This window comes from Centropristis striata, chromosome 4, assembly GCF_030273125.1.
Source record: "Centropristis striata isolate RG_2023a ecotype Rhode Island chromosome 4, C.striata_1.0, whole genome shotgun sequence".
Lineage (NCBI taxonomy): Eukaryota > Metazoa > Chordata > Actinopteri > Perciformes > Serranidae > Centropristis > Centropristis striata.
In genome coordinates this window covers 32,387,590-32,408,919 of record NC_081520.1, presented here as the reverse complement: position 1 = coordinate 32,408,919, position 21,330 = coordinate 32,387,590, and the positions used below count along the sequence as shown (strand labels likewise).

At 37.8% G+C, this 21,330-nt stretch overlaps 2 protein-coding genes across 3 annotated transcripts in view; one reads left to right on the top strand and one right to left on the bottom strand.

Moving 5' to 3' along the window:
- mmp28 (matrix metallopeptidase 28) overlaps positions 1-9,802 on the top strand; it is a 34,522-nt gene extending 24,720 nt beyond the window's left edge. The window contains exons 6-8 of the mRNA XM_059331761.1: positions 6,166-6,315; positions 7,210-7,377; positions 8,756-9,802. Coding sequence (XP_059187744.1) covers positions 6,166-6,315; positions 7,210-7,377; positions 8,756-9,150 — 713 coding nt within the window. The 3' untranslated portion in view covers positions 9,151-9,802. The remainder of the gene's footprint in view (positions 1-6,165; positions 6,316-7,209; positions 7,378-8,755) is intronic.
- A 1,436-nt stretch (positions 9,803-11,238) lies between these two features.
- LOC131970375 (protein FAM124B) lies at positions 11,239-19,854 on the bottom strand. Of its 2 annotated transcripts, none has more exons than XM_059331759.1 (7): positions 19,499-19,854; positions 19,066-19,097; positions 17,619-17,828; positions 16,848-17,243; positions 16,549-16,745; positions 14,967-15,129; positions 11,239-12,552 (listed from the first exon to the last, which is right to left on the bottom strand). In XM_059331759.1, exons 1-7 carry the CDS (start codon positions 19,570-19,572, stop codon positions 11,942-11,944), a joined length of 1,683 nt encoding a protein of 560 aa, XP_059187742.1. In that variant the 5' UTR covers positions 19,573-19,854; the 3' UTR covers positions 11,239-11,941. The 2 variants fall into 2 exon arrangements, with proteins under 2 accessions (XP_059187742.1, XP_059187743.1); XM_059331760.1 differs by having other exon boundaries at positions 11,239-12,549; positions 19,499-19,853.
- Between the last annotated feature and the right edge of the window lie 1,476 nt (positions 19,855-21,330).

Sequence of the window (21,330 nt, the reverse complement as noted above, 5' to 3'; positions counted from 1 at the left end):
ATAAATAAAGGGAGACCCAAGTTTTCCTCCCATGCTGTTCTAAGCCTGTCCGTGGAGGCACGCCTAAGATCCAATACCATGTTATAAAGACCTGAAATTATCTGTCCATACAGCAAGATAATTTCCCTCAGATTTAGTGTTTTTATCTTGTTTTCAGACACCCCTTTTTTGCCATGTAGATGTATTGAACAGAAAGAGAAATAGAAACTTTCTGGAGTCATAAAATCTTGAAACAAAACCCTCACTTTGTGTTTTTAGTTGGTTTGTCCCTAACAGTGTAATGAGTCTGTTCTATCAGCTCTAGCTCTGTGGCCTGTCAGCTGCTGAAGAAAGTAGGTTTAGACTGAGGGCAGCAGAGGTGTGTGAATGTCAAAATAACATTCTGCCCTGACACACACACACACACACACACACACACACACACACACACACACACACACACACACACACACACACACACACACACACACTGTGTATTATTACAGTGTGTATTACCACCTCTCAGTGCTACTCTGTGTTTATTCTGTACTGTTGTGATAGATTGCTGGTGTGGAGCATTACATACCTCTTTGTGTATGACAAATATAATAGTTTCTGTTTACCAGGGAGTGTGTTGTCCCTCCTGGCATGTGTGTGCAGGTTTCCACATGTGCAGAGTTCTTCTATTGCTGTTTTTGTGTCTTCTGCTGCTGCTACGATACTGACTCCACTGCAGCAGTTTCTCCAGAACATTTAAAGTCTTTAAAGTAGTCTCGGCTACTGCTTGACCTACAAGATGCAAATAGTGCATCAAGAGCTTTCCCTGCTTTGGCTCTGTAATGAGGTGTAAAACAGCTGTGGAGACGCAGCGTGCTGCAGGAATGCCTGTATGGCTGCAGGACTGTCTCATTTGCATAATTCAACTCTGAACTTGTGAATCAGTTCAACAGAAGCTTGCAGGCAGGCTGTGGCCAGATTCCTGTTTTTTTTTCTTTTTAATATTTGAGGAGTCCCATCTGCTGTGCCTCTGGAGATTATTCTAGCCTCAGATTCCAAAAATGGTATTTGCCAGCCTTGTCTCCTCAGGGCCCCCTTTATTCACTCTCACCAATCTACTGCCTCAGAAACACATTTCCAGCTCAGCTACTCTCAATAACTGGTACCATTTAATCGGGCTGGGCGATATGGAGCAAAATTCATATCGCAATATATTTAGGCTGAATATTGATATTCATTGATATTGATATCCCAATATTTTTATTGCGAAGTGAGAGCAACGATCAGTCCCAAGTAGTTTCATTGAAACTGTTTATTTAAGTGAACATAAATAATGTAAACAATGTGCATGAAGTGCACTTTTAAATAAAAAAATATCTTAAATAAAAATAGCCTTTAAAATTAAAATAGGCCAATCTTTTTCTGAAATAAATATATTTATATGAGAAAAGAATAACAAATATTTCAAAGTAACTAAATATAAGGGTGGCAGCATTCATACATAAAGAAAGAAAAAAATTGAACTCTATTGATATATGCGATATGGTCTAATTCTATATCACATATAAAATATCTTGATATATTTTTTATATCGACATATTGCCCAGCCCTACCATTTAATGCCACTTTGATTTATTATGTGAGCATAAATATTACTATTGGTTACAGCCACTAAAGAGCAGCAGTTAGCACAGATTATTATTTCTTAGTTGCTCAATGAACTGTGGCTGTTTTACTTTAACACAGGAAGCTAAACTTGGCAGTGTTTGCTTATCAGTCTTTAACCCTTTTGAGAAACCTATTTTGTTCTTTGTTAAATCCTTTTTATTCTGCCTGTATACACCACTTAAAATAATGTTAACCGTGCCATGTTGGTATCATTTTTTCAGCACAACCTATCCTTTATGACTTGATAGGAGTTTTTTTTAACTTTGACATAAACAAAACAACCAACAACATAAAATCGGATTTTGAAAATGATATTTTTTTACTTTCAAAACACTATCATGCTCAATTAAGAATTTTAAATGTTGCAAATGTGAACACAGGTTGCAAATATGACATATGATTGGTAAATAGAGGTTAGATATTTTTAATCCTAAATATACAGTTATAAAAAAAATTATTAGACCACCCTTGTTTTCTTCAGTTTCTTGTTAATTTAATGCCTGGTACAACTAAAGGTAATTAGGTAATAATGGGTTTGGTTATTATCAAGAAAACCACGGAAAATGGCTAAATATCAGCTCTTAAATTAAACTCTTATGAGCTGTTTTTGTTGTTATCATTATATTTGTCCAAAAAATATGTACCTTTAGTTGTACCAGGCATTTAAATGAACAAGAAACTGAAACAAACCAATGGTCTAATATTTTTCATGACTGTATATGACCTTATCTCCAATTTTTCTTGGCCTATCATCATCATCGAACAAAAACTGGCATGGAGTTTCAAGCCAGTACTTAGCAGTGGGCCAGTAGAGGGAAGCTGACGGCAGAACTCCACGTTGCTTTGCTATTACATTGTGACGTCATGAGCAGTAAAGCATGCATTTCAGAGTGTATTAATGGCATTTGTTAAGGGGAAAATTACATTCGATGACCATGGAGATGAGGCAGACACTGAGAGAGAAAAACAGATTATTTCTACACTGCACACAAACTTTATCCAGTTCTTCAGTTGGCGAACAGGTGGACTTTAACAAAGTTCAACATGCTTTCAACATGTTGGCTTATCAAACTGAAATCCTCCCCGTGGGCAGTGACTTCTGCAGACTGCAGCTGTAAATGTCAAGCAGCTCCAGAGAGACACGGACGAGAAACACAACTGACAGGACTGTAGGCGCTGAGAAAGATGTTCCATCTGCTTAAAGATATGAGCTGGAGGCGGCGTGTGGATAACTGGTTGTGTGAGAGAGAGAAAGAGAGAAAGAGAGAAGAGAGAGAGAGAGAGAGAGAGAGAGAGAGAGAGAGAGAGAGAGAGAGAGAGAGAGAGAACCATTCCTGATGTTGGCATTGTAATCTGATAAGAAGCAGACTTGTATCATCCTGAATAAGTCTCCAGAGTTCTTCTGATTGTTATGTGAAAAGAAACATGTTATGATAAAGAACGTGCTCTAACAGCATCTATCTATCGATCTGTACAGGCTGGACCCAGCCTCTCATACAGTCATGAAAAAAATTATTACACCACCCTTTTCCTTCAATTTCTTGTTCATTTTAATGCCTGGTACAACTAAAGGTACATTGAGTGGACAAATATAATGATAACAACAACATTAGCTGATAAGAGTTTAATTCAAGAGCATTTTCCATGGTTTTCTTGATAATGACTAAAATCGTTATCAAGAAAACCATGGAAAATGGCTAGATATCAGCTCTTAAACTATTTTTGTTGTTGTTATCATTGTATTTGTCCAAACAAATGTACCTTTAGTTGAGCTCAGAAAGAGTTTAATTTAAGAGCCGATATCTGGACATTTTCCATGGTTTTCTTGATAATGATTTTGGATATTATCATGTTCTCATTATATGTGTCCAAACAAATGTACTTTTAGTTGTACCAGGCATTGAAATGAACAAGAAATTGAAGAAAACATAGTCTAATATTTTTTTTCATGACTGTAAATACTGTGATACTTTGTACTTATTTACTTAAGCAAAATATGTGAATATTTCTTCCACCACTGATGAATGTAAACAACATAAGTAGGGACTGTGTTAGAGTCAAGTCAGACGTCTAACCCTTATCTGACAACACACACACGCACACACACACACACACAGTTTATTGGCAGCATGTTATCCTGTGTGGTGTGTGTACATCTATTTATCCTGTCGTCTTCCTCCTGTTCTTGGGTGTGCTGATTTTATCCGCCTCCTACACAAATGTTTGTTCAGCGGCTTGCAAACAAAAATGGCTTAAATCACGTCAGAAGCATGTCCTTAACTCTTGTGCTCCACCATGTTGTGCTTTTTCCTTTTGTCCTGCTTTGTTTCCTCCTTTATTCTTTTAAAAAACACACCAGGAGTAGGTACTTTGAGCTGTGCTGATAAAAAAGAAATACATATTTTTAAGTTTAAGGTCCCAGTGTGTCTCTATCTGGAGTCCTTTTGTTTATTTCCTGTGCAGTATAATGTCATCCATCAGTATACATCAACTCAGCCACATCCTGTAAAGGACCATTTAAATGTTAACATTATCCAAGTCCTGTGTTAGGAGAAGTCTCCACTGTTGGTCTTTCTGTTTGTCCAATTTAGAAAAGACTTAAATTGCTTTTGGCGTACATGAGAAATTACAGAGAAATACAGACAACAGGCCTACAGGTGCATCAAAAAAAAATAGAATATCATAGAAAAGTTTATTTATGTCAGTAATTCAATTAAAAAGTGGAAATAACACATTATATAGGTCAATTACAAACAGAATGAAACATTTCACGTCTTATGTCTTCTGACTTTACTTGAGTATTTCCATTTTATTTCACTTTATACTTCTACTCCACTACATTTAGCTGGCAGCTTTAGTTACTTTTCAGGTTGAGATTGAAATGCATCAATAATAATCCAATAATGTATTTGGCCATAATTATGTAGAATACAACACTGAGAGTTGGTCCATTCTGCATAACGAGTACTTTTACTTTTGATACTTTAAGTACATTTTGTTGCTGATACTTTTGTACTTTTACTTCAGTAAGTTTTGAATGCAGGACTTTTACTAGTAATGGAGTAATTTCACAGTGTGGTATTAGTATTTTTACTTAAGTAAGGGATCTAAATACTTCTTCCACCACTGGTCAGCAGTACAGGTGCATCTCAATAAATTAGAATATCATAGAAAGTTTATTTATGTCAGTAATTATACACAGAATGAAACATTTCATGTCTTAATTTATTTAATTTCTTCTAATTATAACGATTATGGGTTACATTTAATGAAAACCTAAAATTCAGTGTCTCAAAAAAAATTTAATATTACAAAAGACCAATTTTTAATATGGAAATGTTGGCCTCTGAAAAGTATGTCCATCTTTATGACTCAATACTTGGTTGGGGCTATTTGACTTGAACTACTGGAAACTGGATCATATTCTTATGTATTGAGATGCACCTGTACTATTTGCACAATGACAGAGAAAGCAAAAAATATGTTTTTAATCTTCTGTAATGTCACTAACATAAGTAACATATTGTATAAATGACATATATCAATGGATTAGCAGGTGCTCAGTGTGATATGTGTGATCATTAAGTGTGACGCATTTTAAGAAACAGTTGAGCAATGATTCAACTGTAACCATGAACATTTTCACATTCAACCAACAATGAACCCATTGACGCATAAAACGGCTGTAAAACCTCTGGGCGATTTTAAAATAAGCCCCTAACACCTGAAGTTTTTCTGGAAATTCAACAGAAGTGTCAATGCTTCTACTAAATAATAGATTTTTCAGCCTCTGTAGCAGATAGAAATTAAATTCAAAAAGTATTTGAGAGCTTATACAAATACTACAAAACGACGTATCTGCTTTCCAGGCTTCAATGGGTTAAACTGACTGAAGGCCAAATGCAACTGTTTGACAAATGTTGGTTATAAACCGGTGACACAGCAATCATTCTCTTGTGACCTTTTCCCTTGACGTGTGATTTTTCCATCAATGCAGGCAGCACAGTCGCCCGACAGTCTATCAATGTAGAGCATTGATAACTCACTATACAGTACACACATCCTACAGCTAATTCTTTTTGACAGTGGCTTTAGAGCGGTATTGAATCTTAACACATTTTGTCATGGGTAAATAGTCACGTCAGGACACACACATAATGCATAATCTGACCACAACCGAAAGCTTTTTCATTTTTCTTTTAATACTAAGCCACAACACATTTCCCTGCTTCACTGAGCAGACTCACAGTTGATGCTTCCTGCTTACCTTTTTCCAGTAAGTCATTGACAGTAAAGAGTTAAAAACATTCACAACTCAGAGCTGTCCTGCACACCTTCAACTCATCCTGTATAACCGTACATTACATGCATTTGATCAAGAACTGGCCCTTATGCACAAGTGAAAAGCAGAACCTGGTTTTATCATATTCTAATGTATTGAGATGCACCTGTACTCAGAGTGATTATGACATGAGCACATGGATTCACCTTTCGTGGCTTTGTCTTTGTTCTTGTCACCAGGTAAGCCATCAGGTGATCGCCCTGTGAGGCTGCCAGGCCAAGTGCTGCACGCCGCTCTGCAGGAGTGGGAGTCCACGGAGCTCCACAGTGGGCATCACACCACAGGACAGCCTCTCTACTGCCAGGGTGTCTTTGATGCCATCACTATGGGTGAGGTGCAACGGAAATACTGTTAGAAAATAACATTCAGCCACATCTGCCATGACTGTGGTTATGGTGTGGCTTCAAAAAACAAAAAAAATAAAATTGAATCCATCAGAATCAGAAGACAGTGCTGTTAGTATACAGTGTTACTCTTTTGTTTTTCTTTTTTTTTAAACAAAGCTACATTTAAAAGACTCGAAATGAAAAAAAAGAAGGAGTATTTCATTCAACCATTTTCTGCACCAGTTTTTTCTTTGACTATTTATTGAACTCCCCATATTTTAATCCAAAGCTTTTAATAGCATCTCAATCACAGTCCACTGAAGAAGACTTTAAGAGATGCACTTGAAAACTCTGGAAAAAGTGGTCTTGAGTTAACACTTGGTATATAAAGCAGTGGTGGAAAAAGTATTCTGATCCCTTACTTAAGTAAAAGTACTAATACCACACTGTGAAATTACTCCACTACAAGTAAAAGTCCTGCATTCAAAACTTACTGAAGTAAAAGTATATAAGTATCGGCATCAAAATGTACTTAAAGTATCAAAAGTAAAAGTACTCGTTGCAGAATGGCCCCTCTCAGGTTGTCAAATATATTATTAGATTATTATTATTGATGCAATTATGTAAGCAGTGGGTTATTTTCTCAAGCCAGGGCTCATTTTAACCACTTAATATACTGTTATGTGGTTTAATTTAATAAAATGTCTAACCGCTTTAAATTGATCATGTTTTTTATGTTAAATGTCGACCTGAAAAGTAACTAAAGCTGACAGCTAAATGTAGTAGTACCTCATAATTGTACTTAAGTACAGTACTTGGGTAAATATACTTAGTTACATTCCACCACTGATATGAAGTAATCTAAACTTGTGTTTTTTCTCCCGTTTGTGTCTCCAGACCAGAATGACACGGTGCTGGTGTTTCGGGGCAGTGTGTACTGGACGGTGTTGGCTGGTGGGGATGTGAGCGGCCCACTGACTCTCCGTCAGCGCTGGCCTGACCTCCCTCCGGCTATCGAGGCTGCTGCCTTCTCTCCACTGGACTCGAAGTGGTATTTCTTCAAAGGTGCCACTTCACTGAACTCATTAAATGTCACTTTCACACTTCCTTTTAAAGACATTCTCTGACCTATTGCCTAGCTTCACAATCTGTTAAAACCCCAAAATAGATTCTACTGTGCTTTTTAAATAGGAAAGTCCTATTTAAAGACTGTGCTGGGCTGAAACCACCACAGCTCTAGTTTCTAAGTTGCTCCACCTTTGTGCTAAGGGCTAATAACTAAATTATGGCCAGTTTCAACTTTCCTGCCAAGGGCCAAAAATCTGAGTTGCTGACATTCACTTATCTGCTACAAGCAAAACAGTTTTATGCAAAATACAGATGCTCTGCTCCAACATTATTTATGCTATACTTATCATCTCTATCTTTTTCTTTGTCACAAACAAACAATGGTGGTGTTTATGATACTAGTGGTCTTGTGTTGGAGGCAAAATATTTCTGATGCGTTATCTGGTTTTGTCAGGATGTAGTGAAGCACCACAAGTTACATTCATATGAGTATATGTTAATGAATAAAGAATAGTCTGCACTTGTTTGAAAGTTAATGTTAATTGAAATACATAAGGGATTTAATTAAATCATTGAGTCATAAAAATTATCATTTGATGTAATTCATGTTGATGCAAGAAAGATATTATGTCAAAAGCTTATTTAGCTTTTGTTTGAGCAGTAAGGCAAGTTACTGTCACTTTAAGAGAAAGAGCTTTTTGTGGCATGAGGCGCTGAAAAGCGATTTCAGTTAGTTGAGGCTCAATTAAGGACCGAGCCACATAGTTTTGTTACCGTGGTGTAGTTTACTGATAAGGAGGACTTGACTTTGAGCACTCCTGTAAGAAGATTTGACAAAACTGATGAACAAACTTTGTTTTAATCCTAATTTACATCGGAGTCCTGTGGAAGTTTTTTTTCTCTTCAAGTGAACATACACAAGTAAACCCAGGGTTATTTGGGCTGAGACCCATACACCCCAGATGTGCTGTTGGTTGTCCTCTATTATAATGCACCACACAGGATAAAATGTTGCACTCAACAGCCATTATCATGCAGACAATCCATGTCTGTCGGGTCAGGCTTTTATGGAGTGTGTATTGTGTCGTCTGAACCCAGCGTAAACCTTGTAAGCGATGTTTTACTGCCCAACACTGATGCTGAAAAATACTCCACATGCAACCTCAGATCAGCTTTGACAACAGATGGACACAACAATGTCTCATTTAACAAAAATATTAAAGTTATTATTTATAACATGATCACTGTTAAGTCTCGGAGCTCTGTAGGCTTTTATTCAAACACAACAATGGTGTCTTCTTCTTTTGTAGTTTGTAATTTTTTATCTGTGTACTAAAAGAGACACTCTGTTTTCTCCTCCTCTTGTGTGGTGCAGGGAAGCGGATGTGGCGCTTCACAGACAGCATGCTGGACCCCGGCTTCCCCAGGAAGAGCAGTGAGTTGGGGCTGCCTCGCCACCCTGACTGTGCCTTCTTCTACGCTCCTCTGGGGCACATGGTCCTCTTTAAAGGCTCCCGCTACTCTGTGCTCAATCTTAAAACCCTGCACCAAGAGCCCTACTACCCCCGCAGGCTGACAGACTGGACTGGTGTGCCACAGGGGACCAATGGGGCGCTGACCCGCCCTGACGGACGTCTCTACCTGTTCAGAGAACAGCGGTTCTGGAGGTTTGATCCGGTCAAGGTGAGAGTCACCAAAGAGGGCCAGTGGGCCAAGGATCTGAGCTGGACTGGTTGCAGCAACGCTCCTCAGAACAATAACATCCTTTGACCAGCAGAGGGAGTTGTTGGCTTTAGATAAAGTGCAATTTGTTGATGTTATCATAATGTAAAGGTGCTGTAGCTTTTGTTTTTTAGCATAACCTACATTAAGTTTATATATATTGCCAAAGGAGCCAAGCTCAACAAACTCATGCCATGAAGGGATTCAAGAAAACTAAACCCACTTTGTTTATACATTCTGAAGCACACATATTATTTATACTGCAGAGCAAGGGATATTAATGCTCATGGATGTGTAATTATAGCCTCGTTATTACAGTTTAGATAATGAGTGGACTGTGCACTCTTACGTCAGCAGGCAGGTTGGAACTATGCTTTTAAAACCATCAGATCAGATTTCTCTTTTACAGGTGCATCTCAATAAATTAGAATATCATAGAAAGTTTATTTATGTCAGTAATTCAATTCAAAAAGTGGAAATAACACATTATATAGATCCATTACACACAGGATGAAACATTTCATGTCTTAATTTTTTTTTGTGTTTGTGTTTTTTTGTGTGGCTTACATTTAATGAAGGCCTAAAATTCAGTGTCTCAAAAAATTTGAATATTACAAACTTTTAAAAAGTATGTTTAATATGGAAATGTTGGCCTCTGAGAAGTATGTCCATCTATATGACTCAATCTTGGTTGGGGCTATTTGACTTGAACTACTGGAAATGGACTTTTCCATCATATTCTTATGTGTTGAGATGCACCTGTACTATTTGCACAATGACAGAGAAACCAAAAAATATGTTTTTAATCTTCTGTAATGTCACTAACATAAGTAACATATTGTATAAATGACACGTATCAATGGACTAGCAGGTGCTCAGTATTATGTGAGGCCACATTTGTGATTGACATCTGGCAAAGCAGGCAGATGTGTAGATTCAACTGTTTGGACAATAAGTGTGATCATTAAGTGTGACGCATTTTAAGAAACAGTTGAGCAATGATTCAACTGTAACCATGAACATTTTCACACTCAACCAACAATTAAACTGACTGAAGGCCAAATGCAACTGTTTGACAAATGTGTGGTTATAAACCGGTGACACAGCAATCATTCTCTTGTGACCTTTTCCCTTGACGTGTGATTTTTCCATCAATGCAGGCAGCACAGTCGCCCGACAGTCTATCAATGTAGAGCATTGATAACTCACTATACAGTACACACATCCTACAGCTAATTCTTTTTGACAGTGGCTTTAGAGCGGTATTGAATCTTAACACATTTTGTCATGGGTAAATAGTCACGTCAGGACACACACATAATGCATAATCTGACCACAACCGAAAGCTTTTTCATTTTTCTTTTAATACTAAGCCACAACACATTTCCCTGCTTCACTGAACAGACTCACAGTTGATGCTTCCTGCTTACCTTTTTCCAGTAAGTCATTGACAGTAAACAGTTAAAAACATTCACAACTCAGAGCTGTCCTGCACGCCTTCAACTCATCCTGTAAAACCGTACATTACGTGCATTTGATCAAGAACTGGCCCTTATGCACATGTGAAAAGCAGAACCTGGTTTTATCTGTGAGTGGATTACATTTAGGAGGTCTTAGACTGCATTAAAACATGTGGGGAATGATGTAAGTCATCTGTGTCGTAGAAGAAACAAATATGACCTGACCAATGAGGTCATTAAATGCATATTGTTTTCCTCTCCTTACAATACAATGTTAACCCTTATCAGAATTGTTACTGAACAGCTCAAATATCTACCATGATTATGAACACTGCAAAACCGTTGTGGGTTTGACTACCACCTGTTATACCTGATCATTCCAATACATGATGCTACTTAAATTATTCTTACACTCGAGAACCCTTACATACTAATGGTTAGATTAATATTAAAAAATATATATTACAAGATTTTTTGTAAAGTCCAAATGTTCTCCTTAGTCGTTATGAATTCTGTTAACTCTAGGCTATGTGAAAAAAAAGACAATAATTATGTGAGAAAATTGAATTATTTTCAATACAGTAATTTGGCCAGGTCTAGTCCATCACTGACATGTTTAAAACAAAACTACTACAGTAAAGATAATCTGAAGTGCATTGAAACAAATATAGTCAACAAATAGTCTAAAGCACTAGGCTATACTTTACTATGTAAAGCCTGTAACACAGACTGTCAGTGCTGCACTATGGAGAGCAATCAGATCTCTAATCACGATCAACAGCAACATCTTAGAGCGCCTTCACGCTGAGATCGTCTGTTTCAAAGGCAATCAAAAATGAAAACATTAGCTCACCTAGCTGAGTAATGTGAAAGAAACCAAGACTGGCATTAGTACCCTGACAGTAACACTGAGTACAGAGCATTTCCTTAATGTTTTGCTATTCACAGGGCTACACTTTGCCATAATAGCTGCACAAATAATTAGTTGGATCTAAGCATAGAAGTCATTTAGACATTCAAGAGTACCTGCATTGTTTTTAAATATCACTCACCTTATACTTCTCTCTTAGCAACTCTGTTAGAGTTGGATTTGAACAACTGTACCATACTTTGTAAAGATTTATAGGACAAACCATTTTAAAACTTTTAAGTCACTTCTGAGTAGAAAGTGTCGCCTGCAGCTGAACTTTGGTTTCTTCTGTATTCCAGAGAACGTCTTTTTTGGCCAGACTACACAGCTCTGTCCACCTGCATAACTTCAGATCCTCTTTAAAGAGTTTCTGATGTTGTTCAGCCTTTGTTGCAGTCCTCCATGTGTTATGTTTTTAATTGACTGTGAATGTGATTATTAACACAGCATCTGGCATAATAGCAGGAATTTAGATGAAGAACTCATCCACTGGCTCTTCATTGTTTGTGTGAGCTGACAGTAGCTCAGCAGTAGTCCTGTTCTCCACAAAGGGCCCTTTGGAGGGGCTTTGTCCTGCTGCCACCGTCCTGCTGCCACAGCCCTTTCTGGCTGCATCTGTATATCCAGCGGAGTCCCATGTCCTGGAGGCGACCTGAGGGGGCGTGCGTGTCTGTGGCAGACATTCAATCAGCTCCTTAGCCAGACCCTCAACTGCTGAAGCACCAACAGCTGCAGGTCTTTCAGGACGGAGAGTCATCAAAAGGTCCATGGAGGAAGAGCGAACAATTTTGACTGCTGTGTCAGAGTGCAGTGAGACAGGGACTCCTGTGTCTACATTGGTCTCTGGCTCTTCCTCCTCTTCTTCCAAAAGGAGATGGGAGAGAGAACGGGTGATGGAGGGGCGCAGAGGAGAGTCGGGGTGATTGGTGATTGAGAGCAGTGCAGGGCTGCTGCGCTGCGATGAGTAACAGGAGCTGCTTGGTGGAGTGCTACAGCTGCTTCCTGATCCCTGGCTCTCTGCTCCACATAGTCCTCCATGAAGTTTCTCCAGGACAGGGTCACTGCGTGGTCTGTGGCCTGCTGACAACCAAAGACACATTGATCTGAGTCAAAAGATGTGTAATACTCAAATTTTATTGAAAAAGAAAAGTCAATATGTCGAAAAATGTCAAAAAAGGTAGTAGTAGTAGTATAGTAAAATGCCTTAACTCACTTTAGAATAGTATTTTGATCATGGTAATAGTATAGTGTGTCCAAAATGATTGGTTTGTTTTAAAAACACCATGTTTTATTATGTTCAAAAATTTGCCATATTATAGTATATTGAAAAATGTCAGAAAAACGGATTAGTTTGTCCAGACAAGTTTCAGGGGTAACGATGTCTTGCAGTGCCTTTGGATGTCGGAACACAAAAAGACGTTTATGGTTGCAAGCCATTAAACAGATGGACTGGACCGCTGAAATAATCCGAAATCAAAATTCTCAGATATATATAGATATTATTAATTGCATATGTGAGTGTCTAGAGCTATTGTCGACTTTAAATTCCTGCTCTAATATAGCTGATCATCACAGGTTGTAGGACAGTTTTTTCCCCTGCTCTGACATCCAACGGCCAATCGAGACAACGTTACCCCTGAAACTCTTCTATTTAACTCTATTTCCTTATTGTTTTCATAGATCGGTCGTTAGTAGTAGTTGTGTCCCTCGAAGTAAGGTTCCACCCACAAAATATGTCATCATTTTTGATAAACAGACATTTTAAAATTTGACCTTTTTTTAACAAAAAATGATACACTATAGACCAATTTCCTAAGAATGCTAAAAATTGCCAAATTATACTCTGTAGATGCGTGTGGTAGTATAGTTTGTCGAATGGTCAAAACATTTTTTTCAAAATGCCTAAAATTACTTAAAATGGGTCAAATATAGTCTGTCGATACATATTAGAGCATAATATGGCCAGAAATGACATAAAACACCATATTATGGGATGTCCAAAAATGACCCCCTCAAAAAAAAGTCATACGTCGATTTTTATCAAAAAAGGTCAAATTTTAAAATGTCTAAAAATGCTTCAAATGGGTCAATTATAGACTCTTGATAGATATTTGTCATTATTCCACTGTCCCTGATTACGTCTTCCACACCTGTGTCTCAATACTCCCCATTAGCCTTGTATATATCCCCCTTTGTGTCTTGTCTCGTCGCCAGTTCGTAGTTCTTCACTGTTCACATACCCACTGTTTTCATAGTCATAGCCTTGTCATTTTTCAACCTTGCTTGTGTTCATCTTGCCCCCTTTGCCTTTGTGACTGCCTACATACCAAACCCTGCTTTGGAATAAACGCCTTTTGTGTATTTGAACTGATCTCTGATGTGCAATTGATTCCTCACCTCTGTGTTATGTTCTTGACAATATTAGAGCATAATATGGACAGAAATGAAAAAAAAACACCATATTATGGGATGTCCAAAAATGACCTCCTCAAAAAAAAGTGATGTCTATTTTTGTCAAAAAAGGTCAAATTTTAAAATGTCTAAAAATGCTTAAAATAGGTCAATTATAGTCCGTTGATACATATTAGAGCATAATGTGGCCAGAAATTACCATATTTACCAGATGTCCAAAAACTGAAAAAAGTCATACTATAGTATGCCAATTTTTGTCAAAAAAGGTCTAATTTTAAAATGCCTGAAAATGCTTAAAATGGGTCAATTATAGTCGTTTGATATGTATTAGAGCATAATATGGCCAGAAATTACAGAAAAACACCATATTATGGAATGTCCAAAAATGATGCCCTCAAAAAATGACTTAAAAAAGACACAAAATGACCAAAAGACACAAAATGACTAGAAAAGACACAGAATTACCAAAAAGATACAGAATTACCAAAAAGACACAAAATTATTAAAAAAGACACAGATTTATTATTTTTTTTAAAAAGACACAAAATTATTTAAAAAAAAGACAAAATTACCAAAAAAAGTAATTAAAGGGACCTTCCACACACAACACGGTAAAGTTTGAGACCTATGCATGTTGATTTTTTATCAAAATGGTCAAATTTTAAAATGCTAGAAATGGCCCAATTATATTCTGTTTATACATGTGGTAGTATAGTTTGCAAAAAAATTGTGAAAAACCCCCACATATTTTGGGATGTCCAAAAATGACCCCCTCAAAAAAACTCATGTCATATGTCAATTTCATAAAAAAATCATCAAATAAAAATTAAAATCTCCATAAAATGAAAAAAAAAAAGGTCAGATTTTGTCTGCCACATTGTAGTATGTTGATACATATTGTAAAGTATGTCCACAAATGTAGAAAAAACACCATATTATAGTAAAAAAAGTAAACAAAAAACACCATCCTTTAGTATTTCGAAAAATGTAAATGTTCAATAGTATAGTATGGTTTGGCCATAAAAATGTCATAGTAAAGTCTGTTATAAAATGACTCAAACTTTCCACTTATGTGTACTTACCCTGCCTGTGTGTTTGCCAGGGCAGAGGTGATAAGAGGCTGCATGGCGATAGGCTGTGGCCCTGTGCTGAGCTCCTGAGCTGTATTCCTCGGGGGGACACGCTGGGGCAGGTCAGGGGGAAAGCACAGGTCAGAGGTCGCTGTGGTTGAGCCGGGGTTTTCACCTGTAGTACAGAAGGACAGAAGGACAGGGATTATGGGGCTCGAGAGATTTAAGCAAGTTAAGTAACTTTGACAGAATTAACTCACGCACATCTTGCATATGGCAACTTTGACAGCTTTGAGTTGGTTCGGTGAAAGACAGCAACCATATGCCCTTTTTGATTTCATCACCACAGGAGAATGTCATTTTTACTATACAAGTAAAAATGAAAAAATACTAAATATTTTCTCTTTTGTTTTATTGTTTGCATTGTGTTGTTGGTTGGTTTAAAAAAAAAATATAACACCTTAGAATAGTGAATAAAACAGTGAATACGTATTTTTTCATTTTTATTATTGAAATTATGCTGTTTTATCTTAAGTGGTTGGTCTTGATACGTTATTTTAATACCAGTTTATCTTTATTCTGAGCTAATAGAGGATTTTTTTTTTTTGGGGGGGGGGGTTCAGGTTGTCTCATCAGGTTTGTGTTTTGTGACATTGTTAAAAACCTAAAATATTACACTGGCACCATTTAAAATATGTGACACAAGGGAGAAAAGCAGCCTTTTATATTTCACTAGTTTCCTCCTCGTTTTACTCTTTATCATTTGGTACGTGTTACGTGTACACGTTACGTGTATGCGAACAAATACAATTTAAAATAACAAAATTAACTTTATAAAATTTGCATATTGATCTTAAAACTTGCATAGTGATCTTTCACTTTTTCTTCCAAATATATTTGGACAATAAACTCCTATTTCTCTAATTCCATACACAGACATACATCTCAACAGATTATTTCTCATCATGAAGCAGTACATCTATCTAAAATATGTGTTCTACGTGTCTATAAAATTTGCATGGAATGCAAATCCCATTTCGTTACCAAATGTTGCTTTAAGTAACACCAACTGATGTTTGTCTTTTAATTTTTTTTTTTGTCTCTCTGCTTTGCCATGAGATCATTAAGAATGGAAGAAAGTATTTTCCTTGATGTATTATGTCAAACATAACATGAAACATACAACTGAAAGGCAACACATTAACATATCTTCCTATCACTCTTTGTTTCCTTGAGGATCCTGGCCAGCTACACATGTGAATAAAACTTTCAGTTGTACAAACAACATTTTAGCAGAACAGAAAGCTCCTGCTCCTAGACTCTCTATGCTGTGAGATAATTATAGGGTAAACCTTCCAGCAGACTGCTGTGTTTTCAACAGTTATTGTAGCGCTGCTTCACACTGACGCACCCACTGGTGTATGACAAACCTCATGATTTAACCTGACATAAATCAAGGAGAAGTTCTTCCTCCATTCACAATTATTTCACATGTTGTAGAAAGAGTGAGGTAGTCCTACCATTAGGCATCAGGCAACAAGAAACATGAAACATGTTTTGACACAGTCAAAGGTGTATTGTAAGCTGCACTCACCTGGAAGAGAATCTTGTTGCCATCCAGGTCTTCTGTCTGCCAGCGTGTAGTGCTGATGGGGCTACAGGGGTTGGGCAACAGAGGGACGAGCTGGCCAATTTCTTCCACACTAAACTGCAGCACGGTAGAGCTACATGGCTCCACCCGAACCCCTGGTGACAACTGTTTTAAAGCCAGCTGCAGGCACAGCCCGGGCTCTGTGTGGAAAACAAGTGATTTTGTGTCACTCTCCTGTTGAGATGAATGTTACATCTTTCATTACTGTAGAATACAAACATTATAAAAATCCAAGGGCTTACCTGTGTGGAGAGTGAACCAGCAGAAGCCCGTCTTCTGCTCCTCTGCTTGTCGCTGCAGCACCGTCTCATAGAGCCGCACAGCATCCTCGTAGTTGTCATATCCACTGTACAGTGTCACACGCAGAATTTCTCCTCCGCAGTGGACTGGCCGAACCCCCCACACAGGCATGCCTGCACCCAAACTATAGAAGTCTCTGCTGGGTAGGAGGTAGGGCCGCAGCATTACATTGGCGGGGGAGCTGCTGGAGGTGATGTGGATCCCTCCAGTTCTGCTGCCGCAGGTCTCGGTGTGGTGGTACTGCCAGGGCGGACGCTGAAAAAAGTCCAGCACTTTGAGGATTCGCGCCTCTCCATAGGCCTCATGGAGGAAGAAGGTGATGGCCACAGAAGGGTAGCCTGAAACAGTTTTGGATTTTTTTTTTTTAATTCTCAATCAACCTTAAAGAAAAACAGATGCAGTTCTAGCAAGGGAAGCTTGCTGTTCCATGGCATGTTTATTCCATACACAGAGTAAATGTATAATTCAGTTAAAAGTGCACCATTTGAGGGGGCTGTTGACATGAAAATGGTTTAAGTTTCTGTAAACATGTCTTGTTCTCACATAGGGAAAATATTATTTTTCCTCTTTAGAAAAATACACCTACAGAATGTGCACTGAGGTTGTACAGGCACGGCAGAGTTTTGCATCTTTGCCGATGAAATATCGGAGACCCAACTGTAGAACAAGATATTTGTATAATGCATGCAAGAGCACACAGAAAGGACCCTTACCTGTCACAGGACAGAGGCGGGTGTAACTTCTGAATGGGGAGGCCCTCTCTGACACATGGAAGATGCGGAGGCTTGGGCAGAGCCAACGGAGGAGGCGATCCAGGGTGTGCTGCAGCAGCAGTGAGTCGCCAGGGTTGGCCAGTAGATGCAAGTTCATTAGCAGGAGCTGTTGCTGCCGCTGCTGCCTGACCCGACTGGTCATGAGCTCAACTGGGGATACACACGCAATACAGAAGTGTAAAGGCAAAAACCAAGTCGCCCAGAAGTTTAAGCGGATGCTATCACAAATGTCTTGTTAATATATAGGTACTCTACTGATTTCACACATCAAAATCAGTTTCTGTGTCATGGGAAGTATGACTCAGCTTGTCAAAACAGTTGTCTTCTTTGGAAAGGGCCAGTCACATTATAACTGACAAACCTAATTATGATGATGAGTTTTGTTTGTTTAATGCCAAAACAAACACTGATACACTATGTTTGGAAAGGGAGAGGTCATTATTCTAGCATGTCTCATTTTTGTCATCACCACACCAAGTCTCACTCTCCTTGACTTGTTAGTTGTTTTTTCTGCATAATATTTATTAATTACCCACATTGAAAGTGTAATACTATTTTAGGACTTGAACTGGGACAATTTCCTTGAGCCGGAAGCTAATATCTCAAGGCAATAAACCTCAGCTGGAACTAAAATTTTAATGTTAACACTAAGATTGGTGGCATAAAGTTTGAAAGACAAGGCCAGGGAGAGTCTAATGGTTCATTCCTCAGATGGTGCAATTTCTGGAGTTATGTCATTCTTCCCACTTCAGTATGTTCATGAGCTTCAATTCATTTTGTTAAAACAACATGGACCCGGACAACTTTCCAACTTGAGAAGGTGTTTTTGTGAATTTTCCCAGTCGGAAACTCATTTGTCAACACCACACACATACAGTATGAATCACTATCAATCTGCATTATGGGGAGTGTAAGATTGGGATTAGTCTCATAATCAGAATCAGTTTTTTTACCAAGTAGGTTTTCACATACAACAAATCTGCTGTGCATAAGAACATATCACAAAAAGTACATCAAGTAGTTAAAATTAGCCCTACCTTCACTACAGTAAAATGCTGCTTACATAAATGCATCAATAATAATAATCCAATAATATCTTTGGAATATATATAACAATCTGAGTGGGTCAATTTTGCATAAAGAGTACTTTTTGATACTATATGTACAATTTGATACTGATACGTTTGTACTTTTAAGTAAGTTTTGAATACAGGCCTTTTACTTGTAGTGGAGTAATTTTGCAGTGTGGTATTAGTACTTTTTACTTCAGGGATCTGAATCTTCCACCACTGGACTTCTACCAGTCTCCTAACTTTATAAAAGTAACGTTACAATTTTAAATTAAAGGAGTGCCTCTTTAACTTCTGTATGGCAAAGGAATACTTACTGCTAGATGATGACATCCTGCTGCAGTCAGATCTGAATAAGACACAAAATAAAAACCACATGAGTGATTCATTCTCAAACACTTTTTTGTGGTTTTTACGCTGGCTGGAGAAAAGACAAATATCTGTCTCCATCTTGTGGTGGCTGGTTTGGAAAGGTGCCCTTTTGGTCACCATGACAACACATTATATGTTGTTAGCTAACAGAAGCCTAAAAAAGCGAGTTTAGTTGAAAATACCACAAACAGTTGCACACACATAAGCGAAGTGTTTAAAGGGTTAAAACAACAGTTACGCTGCTGGTTTGAAGTGTTAGCTCCGTCACGTTTTGCTTTCTGGCTCAAAATTAATTTTCTATTGTGGCTACAACGGCTAAAAAAGCGAAGCTGGCTAGCTGGCGTTAGCACCGTTAGCTGGGACACACAGTTGACTCACTCAGCGGTTTCAGCTCCGGAGTCCACGTTTCCATCCTCGGCTCTCTTTAATAACACCGCTGCTCCTCGAAACATCTTTCACATTTGGTCGAGCCATCTGCACAGAAAGTTTGGGCAGTGTTTAGAGCAGTGCGAGCTGAGAGTGAAAGGCATCCTGTGTGATTTCTTTCCACAGCCTGCTGCTCCAGTCCAGAAAACAAGACAAGAAAAAGGGAGACTCTTTGGTGGGACGCTGACGTCACCAGGCAACTATACACCGTTATGTTAAAAAGTCTGAATGGTTTGTAAGAAAGAAGAAATAAAAAAAGGTGCCCCTCGTTAAGCTTGGATGAAATGCATGCTACTGGACCTTGCTTAGAAAACTACTGAGGTTCGTGTCTGGTCGAGAGGGAGCAGCAGCAGCAGCAGCAGCAGCAGAAGTTTACTGCTTTCAATCTAAAGCCGCCTATAATAACACGGAGCAGATGGCATGCGTCTAACAATATGAGAAGACAAAGGGGGCAGTCCAGACGGGCTGGACAGATTTAAAAGTGCAGGGGACGTGTGGAGGGTAGGCTCTAACCCTGAAAATTAAACACATTGTTTGTTAATACCTTGTTAAGAGCATTAAACTCGCTTTTGGAGCACACCTCGTTTTGTCAAGACCTGTGACACGCACTCATATGCATATCCAGTCATGGAAAAAAATATTAGACCACCCTTGTTTTCTCCTTGCTTTCTTGTTCATTTGAACCCTCTTGATTCCATCTATTTATTGAAAATACAAATGTTTTATTTAGAGTAATAACTTTATTTATATATGATATGTAGACAAAGCTGAGAAAGCCAGTTGAAAGTGCAATCATAGGAGCTTTCACACATTCACAGTGTGTCATTTATGTTTCTAGACCATTTTAAAAATGTGAATTTTCTTTCTACAATAAAAAAAAATACTATTTTTAATTTACATGCAAATAGACTGTTTTGTAGTTTTATTATTAGGGCCCGAGCAGGCAACAACCTGCGAGGTCCCTATTGTATTTCGAATGATTTTTTTCTTCTTCTTCCCAAATGATCGCATTTTTCACTGCCTGAACATAGCCCAAAACTCATGAAACTTTAAATATAAGTCACACCTGGCGAAAAATTTTATAATCAATTGTCATCCTGAATTTCCACCACTAGGTACAGGTTATAAAACACAGATCACATAATAATCCAGCCTACCAACTGTTTTTTTTAAAAAGAAGTCGGTCCATTAGACGTTAGAAGAGGCAGGTAGCAACGGTGGAAGATAACTATGTACATTTACTCAAGTACTGGACTTAAAGTAAAATTTTGAGGTACTTTTATGTACATTTTATGTAACTTTATACTTCTACTCCACTACATTTTGAGACATATATTGTACTTTTTATTCCTCTACATTTAGCTGACAGCTTTAGTTACTTTTCAGGTCAAGATTTAAATGAAAAACATGATACATTTAAAATGATTACCCATTTTAAGTGGTTTAATTTATAAAAATGGGTAATCATATTAAAAGTATCATGTTTTCCATTTTAAATCTTGACCTGAAAAGTAACTAAAGCTGTCAGCTAAATGTAGAGGAATAAAAAGTACAATATATGTCTCAAAATGTAGTGGAGTAGAAGTATAAAGTTACATAAAATGTACATAAAAGTACCTCAAAATTTTACTTTAAGTCCAGTACTTGAGTAAATGTACATAGTTACTTTCCACCATTGCTACCTGCCTCTTCTAACTTATACATATCAGTTAAGAGTCCTCCTTCAGAAACTGTATGAGGATTAAAGGGATAGTTTGTGCATTATTATACAAAACTTGGTACAA